This window comes from Archocentrus centrarchus, chromosome 5 (genome assembly GCF_007364275.1).
Source record: "Archocentrus centrarchus isolate MPI-CPG fArcCen1 chromosome 5, fArcCen1, whole genome shotgun sequence".
Lineage (NCBI taxonomy): Eukaryota > Metazoa > Chordata > Actinopteri > Cichliformes > Cichlidae > Archocentrus > Archocentrus centrarchus.
The window spans coordinates 23,561,602-23,574,369 of NC_044350.1; the positions used below are offsets into that span (position 1 = coordinate 23,561,602).

Sequence of the window (12,768 nt, forward strand, 5' to 3'; positions counted from 1 at the left end):
CAGAGATCGAAAGGCAGGGTACCCCCGGACACGTCACTAGTCAATCAAAGGGTCAACACAGAGACAAACAACACTCAACACATATTCAAACCTACGGCCAATTTAGAACCACCAATGAACCTGACCTAAACATGTCTGTGGGATATGGGAGGAAACCGGAAAACCTGGAGAAAACTGTACTGAAAATTTTTTATTCAGTACACCTATTTAGTGAATTTTATTCCCTGAAGATGTCTTTTGTTTTTTTTTTTTTTTGCTTGTTTCTCCCATTGTGCCATCAAAACAATCTAAACAACTAAACATACACTGGCTATTGGTCAAATTTTTACTGTGAACATTTGTATCTATATAGGTCCTGAAGTTCATGACCAGTGCATCCTTATTGAATGTTTTGCTGCACAAATGGACACACTGCCTAGTGTGCTTCTAACATACACAGTGATACAGACATACTTAGACATTTTGTTTCCCCACCTACTTCCCTACTGCAGTGAATGCCTGCTTAAGGCTATTCATTGATTGAGTACTGCAGCACTTGAAGCACATATAACAGAGCAACAAAGTTCTTTATTATGCTTCGAGTGTTGTTCATTAGACTTTATTCTCTCCTCTCTGCACCTTGGAAGTAAGTGAAGTTATGTCAGAAACCTCTGCTCTGCTTCTGCAGTGAAATATTAAAATGACAGTATAATATTTGTCTCACAGAAGAAGACAAACTAAACTCATTGAACCAGCTTTTCTGTGTGGAGTTTGCATGTTCTCCCTGTGCCTGCGTGGGTTTTCTCCAGGTGTTCAGGCTTCCTCCCACAGTCCAAACACATGCATAATTTGGTGATTCTAAATTGTAGGTGTAGGTGTGAATGTGAGCGTGAACATTTGTTTCTGTGTAAGCTCTGTAGTGGACTGGAAAACTGTCCAGGGTGTATCCCGCCTCTTACAGCTTGGATAGGCTCCAGTAACACAACAGCTACAACAACAGCTGGATAAGTGGTTAAAACATGTATGGATTTTCAGTAAATTAATTAAGTTTGTGAAATGTCTCCAAAGTAGTTACAGATATTATTACAATTTTTCAGAGTTCATATGAACTCTTTAAAATTTTTCAGAGTTCATATGAACTCTTTAAAATTGTGCTTTGTAATGCTACCATTATAAAGGGAAAACAAGACTGTTTGGTATGTACAAAATTGCCCGGTGAAGAATGAGTTAAAACCTGATCTCAACATGTCACATAGGTAAGAATAAAAATACACAGCTTTTGCTTCCTTTATGGGCTTACAGATAAATTCTAAAGGTCCAAAAAAAAAAAATTCCATATCCTTGTTTTTGCTTGTCTTTTCTGATTTATACACTTCTAAAGTATTGGTAAACTCAAAGTTGAGAGACAGCTGCTCTGTGCCCTTGAGCAAGGCAAGGCTGGCTCTGGTTCAAGACTGTATCTGTTTATGTGCCCTTGAGAAGGAAATGCTGTCTGTCTGTTTGGCAGCAGTGGTAACACCCTTATTCTGCCCCACAGCGGGAGAAAAGAGAGGAGAGAGGTCAGCTCAGGAAAAGAGCTGACATGGAGAGAAACAAGCCGGTTATAGACCCGGACTCTGCATATCTAGCTAAAAGCACTGCCATGTCTGTCAACTCCCTATCCATACTTCTGATTTCCAGCAGTTCAGATTTAGGACATTTCAAGGGACAAGAACTGCACATACTGCATGTATATATACACCACAGCAACCTAGGACAAAGAGCAAAAATACTTCTAGAAGGCCAGACTTTATGGAGTTCAGAGCAAAAGTGAATAATTTCTAAATAGTGCAGCACGTGGACAATATTTGTGTGCAAGGACAGTCACAATAACCTGTAAATTATTTTTCAAATGAAGATATGAAACATGATATTATAGCCACATGGATATATGAAGGACACCTAGAATCAGAATCAGAATCAGAATCAGAATCAGAATCTTTATTGTCATTGTACACAGAAGTTGCACAACGAAATTTAAAATGCATTCCTTTCTAGATGCCTCAGACAATAAATAATAAAATAATAAAAATATGAGTGATAAAAATGATTACCTAATATACGTGTGTTGTTTTTATTAGCACTGGATTAATTTAATCAGTCAGTTTTTAGATTCTACCAAGATGTTTTACATTTTCTGTCATGTTTACTGTACCAATCTGCACACTATACTATAAACTCACACAGTCCGACATACTGTATACTGTCATGAGTCAGCACCAGGCTCCATGGGAGCAGGCCAGTAGAGTCTGGTTTTTGGCAGCTGTCCTCTTAATTCAGTCAGGCATCTCTTGGGACATGCCCAGCATCTGTGTATGTGTATCTTTCTGACAGTCTCTCTCAAACTGGGATTTCATCAGAGAAATGCACTTATATGCAACAAGGACACACACACACACGCCCTTTACTCAGTACTCATGGGTCAGATTGCACCCATCTTTTAAGTGGGCTTTGATTTTCATTTCAATTTGTAAAGTTTGGTGACTGTACCTTTCTCGATTGTTATCATGTTGACAAAAACCTGTCCAGACAGGCACATATAAAGACCTGCCAGCATCATCAGAACCATTTCTGTTGTGGCTCCCGCAACAGTAAGTGTCTCAGAGATCGCATTTAACCATGTTGACAAACACAGACTCACCTCATTGTCATTAACTTTCAACTGAAATTTGCACATTTGTTATGAGGGAAATCAATAATGAAGTATACAGTTAATGTATACATTCAAGGCCACTGTGTTACGTAACAATTCCAATGTAGCTCAGAGTATACTTCTCTAGGAACAGCGATCAAACCCTAATATAATAGTCTAGGCTTCTGAGAAATGATTGCACTTCAGAGTACAGAGGAAAGATTCGCCAGGCATTATTATTGTTGTTTGCTAACATCTGTTAGTCCTTTTTTATTACACCAAATTAAAAAAGTTTGCACTACTTTGTAATAAGCCATACAAATGGTTTATTAGCTATCACTAGCAATTTTCCTAATTTTTTAATCAATGTTTAATAGGAATCACTGAGGTTGCCAGGGTGAACCTTTATGGGTTTCTGTTTTATATCATGCCATCAAACCTTTTATCTCTAGGTTTGATGGCATGAGAAGAAGATGGCTTCTCATGTTACAGTATACCATCAAGCTTTCAGGTTCAAATGTTTGTACAGCTGAATGGTTCTTTTTCCTGATGTCACATTACTGATAGGATTCTTTATAAAATGTTCTAATCTTTATTAACTGAATTTGTGTATGTATCTTATGATGCACAGTTTAATTCACTGTTCACTGTTTCATAACACCTGCAGTAATGAAAAAAATAACTACTCAAGAAAAAGACACCAAAGAGATTTTTGTTTGTGAGTCAACTGTAGCAAGCCCGTGTTATTTTCATATGATTACTGCTTATCAGTGATCTACAAAGAATTGATGAATTATTGAAAAGCCTTTTTTCATGAAATCCCAAAGTATTATCTGAACCACTCATTAGGACAGCACTGTAAATCTTAATATTGCATATGGATTGGTACTGCAGTGATTGACTGCTGTGCCAGATTACTGCTTCAAGGTCACTGCTACTACACTGCAGAACACCTGTGTGAGTACTGGTGTACATGTGTATGTGTGTCTGCCCACAGTGTGGTTTTGCTTTCTCACAGAGCAAAATGGCTGTGTATCATTTATAATCTGTCCTCTGAGAGCCATCTCTCCCTTCTTCACTGCCTCCAATTTCATCCTGTCTTTCTTTTTTCCTACCTCTTCCAGCCCTTTTACAGAGTCGCTAGGGGAGGAGGGAGCAAGAGGAGGGCAGATACAAGAGGAGCAGAGCAGGAGAAATTGTCCTTATTAAAGAAACGGCAGCACCATGTAAGAGATCCCTTGTGGGACAGAGATTAAATAGACTGCGTCAGAGGGGAATGTGCTCATGGTGCTGCAACTGGAGGACGTGATTAGTATGATCATCAGGGATGGAGAGATGGAAAGAGGGTGGATATGGAAGGGAGTGAAGAGGAAAGGTGTGATAAGGGACAGATAGACGAGAATAATGAAGGTTAAGAACAGAAGAGAAGAATGTGCAGAAATGTCAGAATGCAAACTGAAATGTGAATGTTATTTCACAGAAGAGAACACAAATAAGGAGGAAAACAAAGGGGATCTGGAAGTGAATGCACTAGAATGAGAACTAAAGAAGATGAAATGGGAGAACAGGTGGTGTGTTTCAACTGAACTCTGCAGTCACAGAAGGGAAAGAGAGAGGAGAGGTGAAGAAAAAGAGGAAGTGAGAAAAACAGATGACAGATGAGGGGAGCAAACAGTTTCCTGAGCTATGTATAGAATTTTTAAAGACCTCAGTACAGTAACAGTACACAACATAGGGACTTAAGTGTGTGCAGTTGAAGGATTAAGAGCAGTAACAGTAGCACTGCACTCTCAATATTACAGAAGGAAATCAGTGTTTCCATAAGGTTGATTACTTTGAGGGGCAGGGAAGCAATGCATTATGATATTTTGAAGAAAATAAATTGGACTGTTTGTTAATAAGTGTTATTAAAACATATGCTTTTCCTTTGAAATTAAGTCATAAACTGTATATAAAAGATGGAACCCCTGGTTAGAGAAGTTCTCTTCTGAGTCCTTGAGCTAAGCAGTTTGGCTGCTGTCATCTTGGTGTTTATAAAACTGGACATAAGGAGCAAGAGGAGGATCTGAATCAGAAACTGTAGCCAAATGTTAAGCCCACCCTAAAGCACAGCCTCCCGTTTGACTGCAACGGGGACCATAATTTACAAAATGATGACTCATGTTGTATCGAGTAAGACATTAAACTAGTGACTGAGACTATGAACTATTCAGGAAAGTGTTAACCACTGTTGAATAACGTATGAATAAAGTCAGATTTACAGCCTGTCCTCCTGTGTCTGTCGGGTGGTTCAGGTGTGACTTGGTAGCAGGGCTACAAAAATTTTAGCTAGAACTAGTGTCCCTGTCCTCAGTCTTACAAACATTTAGGTTCGGTCTGTCTATCTTAGATTCAATAAGCACTTGTTTGGAAGCTTTTGTTGAATTTGCAATAGGCTAATGAGTTGTCATTAAATCAAGTAATGCTATAATGTTTTCTCCTCTGCTACTGTACTCTGAGCTCAGGTCACAGACAGCAAAGAGACAGCTTCCTAGTCAGAAAAATGAAGCCAGTGCAGAAATGACTAAAGAATGCATTCTATCTGAAGGTCAGGTAGGTCAGGTTGCAAAAAAAGACAAAAAAGACCTCCGGCCCTTTAAAAGTCGTTCCCCACCCCCGGCCACATGACAGCAGAGGAGAGAAGGTACAGTATAAGACAAACTCTCACGCTCATAAATGACTGTAAAATGACTCTCACACTATGCTGAAGTAAGACAAGGACACATAAAGGGTAATATCGTTAAAGAAAAATGGGACTGGGAATGAGCATGCCAGTAACTTTACAAGAAAGAGAAATAATAAAATAAATTAAAAAAAAAAAAAATATATATATATATATATATATATATATATATATATATATTTTTTTTTTTTTTTTTTTTTTTTTTTTCCCCTTGCTTTATTTACATAATGTTTCAAAATAAACTACCTAAATAAGTGTGAGGAGATGCTTGAAAATGTCTGCATGGCTTTCTTCTAGAAGGGCTTTGATGCTGTGTAATTCTAACTCTAACTTGTATGTTTATGTGTGGAGGCAAGTTTCAAGTTTCAAGTTACATTCTGATGAAAAAGCCTAGTTTTTACTTTGGAGATGGAACGCTTTACTCAAGACCTCTCAACCAAGTTTTCCCATGGAGAAGTACAGGTACCATCCACAATGTGTCATCTGGCTACCTTCTACCACTGCTATTACTGCCAGTGGTACACTTCTTGGATCTGTGCTCACCTGCATTTGTGAAAGCCATTTTTTTCACCTATCAAAGCCAACTATTTGTGTTATACAGAGGCCAATAAGCTTAAAATCAAATTAACTCTAATACATCTTTGTCTCAAAAAAAGGTAGAGTAACATAAATAAAATGTCAAGTTTACATGGGAAAATATTTTAATAGGTTAGAGCCAAAGACAAGTTTAAAAATTTAGGGCTCCTTTTACAGCACCTTTATATTGTTGCTAACTTAGTAAAAGAAGTGAGAACAGAAGAGAGAGTTGATGAAGGTTATAGATTTAGAACAAGTCTATTTAGGCTACGCTGTACACTGGCCCACTGGGATACCAGCGACCGACCAGTACACTAAATTAGAAATGGGAGCAGAATAGAGACAAGAGAGGAATGAGGAGAGGTAAGGTGTGGTGATAGATAGGGATGGGATGACAGAGGGATATAAAGGGCAGTGTGGGGGGGGGGGGGGGGGGGGGGTTGATTAGGAGCAGACCTGGAGGAGGCAGGAAGAAGGAGAAGGGGTTAGGATGTACAAAGGCAGGTTAGAAGTAGGAAGATTTAAGCATGACGAAATCCATGGTAGCATTGCAAAGTGAGAGCAAATAATTTTATCCATTTTAAAGTTATATTTTAAAAGGAGAAGTTCAACATGTTAAGAATTGCAGTTAATTTTTTTTCTTTCTTGCAGTAAAGATCACATTTGGTTGCTCACCTTCAATTCTAATGACTGAACTGAAAAATTTCACCCCCACACCTGAACAACTTGACATTGTCTGTATAGAATGAACTGAATTTGCTTTTTCAGAGCCATGCAAGCCTGAAATAGTTCTATTACTTTTCTGTGGAGTGAAGAAGAAGCAAAGAAATAGTGGATAGGAGACATGAGGTAGTTGTATTAAACTGAGCAAGCTGTGAATATTATCATGTTAAATATACTAGAATTACAGCGCAGTTAAGGTTAGCATCTGGTTAGGACTCAAAAACCTGTGTGAAACTGTCTTTGCAGGTCTTGGAGTTGTGTCTATGTGTAAAGAATAAAATAAGACAGAGTGAGGGCCAAGCAGAGGTTGAAAGTTGTAAATGAGGTGTGGTGATACTGTAGAAATGGTGTGAGGGTGAGGAAATGAAATAAAATCAATCAGTTTCAGAAATGCTATACTGTAACACAGGTTATGTAAAAAAAAATCTGAATTTTACTATTACTGTTGCCTCTTCAAAGTTTCTTCTGTAATAATCAGTATTTATTGCTTTTTCTCATCAGGAAGCAAATATTGTAGCACATCATGCCATCATCTTGGTGAGTGAGGTCATACTGATTCTCTGACTCCCCAGACAACAAATTTAAAGTCATAAAAATGGTGGCTAGTCATACAAAAAAACAACATCCAGTTAAATATAAAATGCTTTAAATTACCACTGTAGTTTTGCGAGTTGGACAAACTGTCTATAAAATGTGGGATCAAATCCCATCTATATTTACAACTGCTTCCCTGCAAGGTTTGGCTACGCATCCTCCTACCCTCCCTCTCAGCATCAAAAACTATCAATGCTTTGAGCAGTTCTCTATCCTCCAGACCCTTGAGGAACAGCTGAGCAATCGCTCACAATTTCTTGTTCCTCCTGAGGAGGATTACTGATGTGTTGCAGTTCTCTGCTGTCTCTTTTGAAACTAGTAAGTCAACATACACCAAACATCTTTCTCTTTTATCTTCAGAAAAGCAGGTCATATGCTGGGCGGCTGCATCCCATATCTTCTCGGAAACTAAGCTGTAGCCCGACAACCCATCTAACCCCTGAATGACTAATGTTACTCACCTGCTGGCTGCCTGAGTGAAACAAGCTCTTCACCTGTACAACACCTTCAAGCTAGGTGTCTAGCTCTACATCCTGAGTAAATGTACAAGGAATGAGGTAACTGAAAAACTGAAGGGTGAGAACCAGAGAACCCAGGAATTTTAAATTTAATACATACAACTATGGTATGTGCTGTGATTTTGTATGCACAATGTGTATTATTGTGTGTGTGTGTGTGTGTGTGTGTGTGTGTGTGTGTGTGTGTGTGTGTGTGTGTGTGTGTGTGTGTGTGTGTGTGTGTGTGTGTGTGTGTGTGTGACAGTGTGTGACCAAGCATGAATTGGATTACTTTTGAAGAGTTGCTGTGGGTTAAACTGTTTGTCCACTGGTTGGGTAGACCCAGTTGTTTTTTCCAAACACAGGTTAATGTATTGTAGCAACAATGCTAGAATAGCCTTCCGCAAGGGTCTCTTATGATTGAACACAGGCCCATGGGACACATTTATATTACACAATACACATGACAGCAAGCCTTAGTAAATAACTTAAAAGAATTACCAGGATCATATTTCTGAAATAGCCTATGTCCTATGAAGCAACCAACATTGCATAAACATAAAAACAGCTACAAATAGTACCACACACCATTACTTGGTTTACATTTAGTCAATGATCCTGTCAAAGAAAAAAGTAATTATGAAAAAATTAATTATAACCAGGTGCCAGGGAGAAGACATCGTGCTTGATAGCATGAAGGCTAAGACTTTAACCAAAACACACTGACTTGTTAAATGGACAAGTCAGTGATATATGGATCAGTTAAATGGACTGATCCATATATATATAACTAAAAGATCCCTGGTTTGATCTCAGGGGGAGACATAAATCCCTTGGGGATTATGTCAGGAACGCTATCTGGCAAAAAAAATCTACCAGATCAAACACTCAGAGCTCTCACCACTCTGTGGTGACCCCTTGTGACTGAGGGTGCAGCTAAAAGTAGCAATAAACAAATATGCTATGGGAGCACCTCCTTTAGCTAAAGCAAAGTACTCAGAGTAAATCCATTAAATGACATCTATAATAAATTAATAATTAATGCTGCACACATCTGAGGTTGTACTATTTTGAGTAATGCAGTCAGCATATGACTCATATGTACTGTAAATTGCTACACAAAGACATTATTTTTTTCAACTTCACTGATTTATTTTATTGTAAAAACTGGATGTATCAACCAGAAGGCAGTATATTTTGAAGGATGGTTTTACCTGAGAACTTGATAGGCTTTTAAATGAGATGCATTGTTTAATCATTCCTTAAGTAGATTCATTTTCTTTTGTCTAACATTTTGAGTTAATTAAGTGTGGGTGTACTTTGTAGATGACAGTATGTTAATGATTACAACATTTCCCTTTTTATTTCATTAGTTAATTTTTTATTATTATTATTTTTGCACATCTGCATGCTGTGATGCTGGGTTAGTATTTAGTTGACTGATAAAATGCTATATTCAAACTTGCAATCACAATGCTCATGAGAACGGGAAAATGAAATTATAATTTTATGTCTTTTATGATAATTTTATTGCTAGCTCAAATTCAATTTAATTTCAGTGTCACTGTAACACTGCCAGCATTGTTTCTACTCATGTTGCAAATATGGTGAGGAGCAGTAGTCACTGCTTCTCTTTTCTACCATAACTGGATATTGAGCACAAGGTTATTATACTGCCACAATATAAACTTAGCTTACCCTTTTAATAATGAATATATTGCAACATTTACTGGCTGTTCTCTAGATAAGGAATTTTATCTAAATGTGCAGTCATGTTTTTCTGAAAAGCTCACCGCTGTAACTTTGGGGACACTTGCTTTGAGTATACTGTGGCTTCCACATATATTTATATTTTTCTTCAACTTTCTCAAAAAGTCTGGTTAAGGACCCTCCTACTCTTGCCTTTTCACAGCATTAAAGAATTCCCTGAGCACTTCTCCATCCCCCCCAACCCTCGAAGGACAACACTGCCCTACATGTTATTTCATAATTCTTTACGCTCTACCAAGGTGGGCCTACTGCATCTTCCTACAGTCTCTTGAGAAAACAGTCGTATCCACCAACAGTCTTTTTTCCTATCTCAAGAAAAACAGGTCATCCACCAAGCAGCTCAATGCCACCCCTTCTTGGAAACCAAGCCATAGCCTGACAACACATCCAGCCCCTGAATGGCACATGCCATTCACCACCTGGCTGGCCAAAGGAAATCTTAGCTGTTCACCCCCACAGTCAACCACTACGTCATGAGTGTAGGTATACATCAAGGAACCAGGTTACTGAGAAAACAGAAGGGTAAGAATCAGTGTTCTATCTGATTCAGTTTTCAGTGTTCATCTGCAATTTTGTTTTCCTCCATCTCTTTTTAATGTGATATTTATCCACTCTTTAACTGTGTAATAAGAAAGATTGCCTGGATTTATCTAGTTTACTCTGCTATTGCATAGTTCGCAGGCATTACCATGAGCTGACCTAGAAATGGTCTTACTGAAATGAGACGATCAGGAAACACAATCTTCTTTGGGTATCAGCCTATAAGGTTACAGGGTACCTCTGATGTCACACTGGTGACACTACATGAATGCTGATCAATTATGCTAATGTCAGGGGAGGTACATGATTTAGGTACTGTTATAAATATTCAATAGACTGGTATAGCTATTCAAGAGGTCCATTTTTATGCTCATGGGGATTATGCAATAAAAACAAAATCCAATATCACTGCAGTATGCAGTAGGAGCATAAGTTACGCATAAAAATAGAATAAGTACTCATGTACATATTTGAATGAATGGTATATGATGACAAAGCTAAGGTAGGAATGCATTAAAAACAATTTAGCTGATTGAGCTGATATAAATACACCCACCATTATGGATTTTCTACAATTTCGCATCATGTTCTTAACTGAAATCTGCAAGAACAAAGTAATGTTAGCACACTAAACACTCTATGGCAAAAAGATAAAAACACATATTGGTATCTCACTGCATGTAAATATTTATCTGATTTTTTAATACTGAAAATAAGAAGTAGGAAACAGGTTAGGATTTGGATTTTTTTTTTTTTTTTTTGCCTTCTAAATTCTCTCATGCCCGGTCTATATTTGCTAGAACCACAGCACATCCCACATGGCCATCTCTACCGAGTTGCTCCAGCGACCTGCTCCTTAAGGCTATAGCTGTATAGCTGATTGGCTGAAAAAGAGAATGACAAGGAACGGTAAGATGCATTTGCGGGGGAGGGGGAGTAGGGGGGGGCTAAACTGTCTACAGAGATTTCTGTGCATACTAAACAGGTCTAACACTAGCTGGCTGTGAAGAATCTTCATTAGTCCCCTCAAACGGGACTCCCTCCCCTGTGTGATTCGCTGATGTTGTGCTTACGCATTTCTTCAAGTGCTTTATAAGGTTTTTGCATGTTTGTGCTTTTACCATTGATTTTGGTATCAAAGGAGCAGAATACAGAGTAAATAGCAACCCATATTAAAAAAAAACTGAAATGGATACTGGAAATCGACAGTCTGCGGTCTGTATAGGAGGACCTATACTTTAAGATGAGACCTTTGGTACAATATACACCACTGCGTGCATTTTCACTATCACCAACACACACATGCATAAATAAGTGAAACTCACCTTCTGTGGGTGAGGTTTTCAGTCGTTTGCACAGTCCTTCTACTCCCCCGTAGTCCTCCTGGAGCTTGACCACCGCCTCTGTTCCACGCAGCTCCATCAACGAGCGCAGCTCCATGAGCGAGCAGCCAAAGGCTGCTGCATGGTTGCCCTCATTTCTTTGGTTCTTGGCATAAAAATCGCTGTTGGACATGTCTCCCATGATGCCAGCTAGTTAAGTCAGTTAGATTAGTGTTTCTTATTGCTTATAGATCAAACAAAAGCTTTCACAAGAGAGCTCAGTCTCTTCGGAGAAAAAAAATCCAAAATAGGTGTGAATGAGGCAACAGCAACAAAAAGAAGAAAAAAATCTTGTCAGAGAAAAGTAAGCAGATACAAGGATTAAAAAGCAGAAAAAATCCGTTTGGGTAAATTGACGAATAGCTTCTCTGTTTCAGGAACGACAGATTTCAGCAGACTAAAAACCATCAAAGAGAAGAAAAGAGGAAGAGGAGAGAGCGCAGCAGAGGAGGAGAAGCGGAGGGGATGAAAAAATACAAGTGGGGAGCATCCAGGTAAGCACTGGACAGCCCCAGTGGTCAGGTCCTGAGAAGGGCAATGATGGTAGATGCAAGTCCTGTCAGTCTCAGGCTCACCACGGCTGCAGTCCAGACCCGCTCCATGTGTGGCTTCCCATTGCTGCTGTTCTGCTGTTGCCTCCGCTGCCTCTCTGTCTCTACATGGTGGTCTCCCCCATCACTGCTACAGAGAAACAGAGGAAGAGAGAGAGAAAGGAGGCAAATTCAAAAAGACGAATTTCAAGGAGGACAGAAGGTGAGGGAGGAGCAGGGAGAGATGCAGAAAGAGAGCACAGAGATGAGTGTTGCGTTCTCAGGGCAGGGGTGAATGCAGCGGTAGATGGTGCACGGCTGAAGGACAGCCTCTCCTGGCTGCTGCAGTAACTGTTCCTCTGCTGTCTCTATCTACTGCTGCTGCTGCTGCTACTGGTGCTGCTAACCTCATTCTGAGGACACACTAACTGACAGAATGAGAAAGAGAGAGAGAGAGAGAGAGAAAGGGAGAGGATATGAAAGAGGGAGAGGAGAGAATGCTCCTTTCTGGTGCAGAGCAGAGAGGAGTTGTGCGCGGGCGGGAGGCTGGGGCTGCTCTGACGACAAAGCGGAGAGGAGGAACGTTGCTCTGTGCTGTCATGGGAGGATGGGCTGAGCTGTGAAGCTGCTGCCACTGCTGCTATCTCGCCACTTGTTTCCTTTCTTATTCTACAGTAAATGACCTTTTCTATGCAGTCACTCTACCTCAGTGATACATTTCCTCTCCACCTGTTGTCTTATAAAGCTTTACAATAATGAACTGACTCAATCTCTCTGGCTCTCT

The 12,768-nt window shown here is 39.3% G+C and overlaps 1 protein-coding gene across 1 annotated transcript in view; it reads right to left on the reverse strand.

Annotated features, from left to right (window-relative positions):
* The window catches only part of atp2b2 (ATPase plasma membrane Ca2+ transporting 2), a 74,662-nt gene extending 62,222 nt beyond the window's left edge, over positions 1-12,440 (reverse strand). Inside the window, exon 1 of the mRNA XM_030728876.1 lies at positions 11,398-12,440. Coding sequence (XP_030584736.1) covers positions 11,398-11,596 — 199 coding nt within the window. The 5' untranslated portion in view covers positions 11,597-12,440. The remainder of the gene's footprint in view (positions 1-11,397) is intronic.
* Positions 12,441-12,768: the final 328 nt, after the last annotated feature.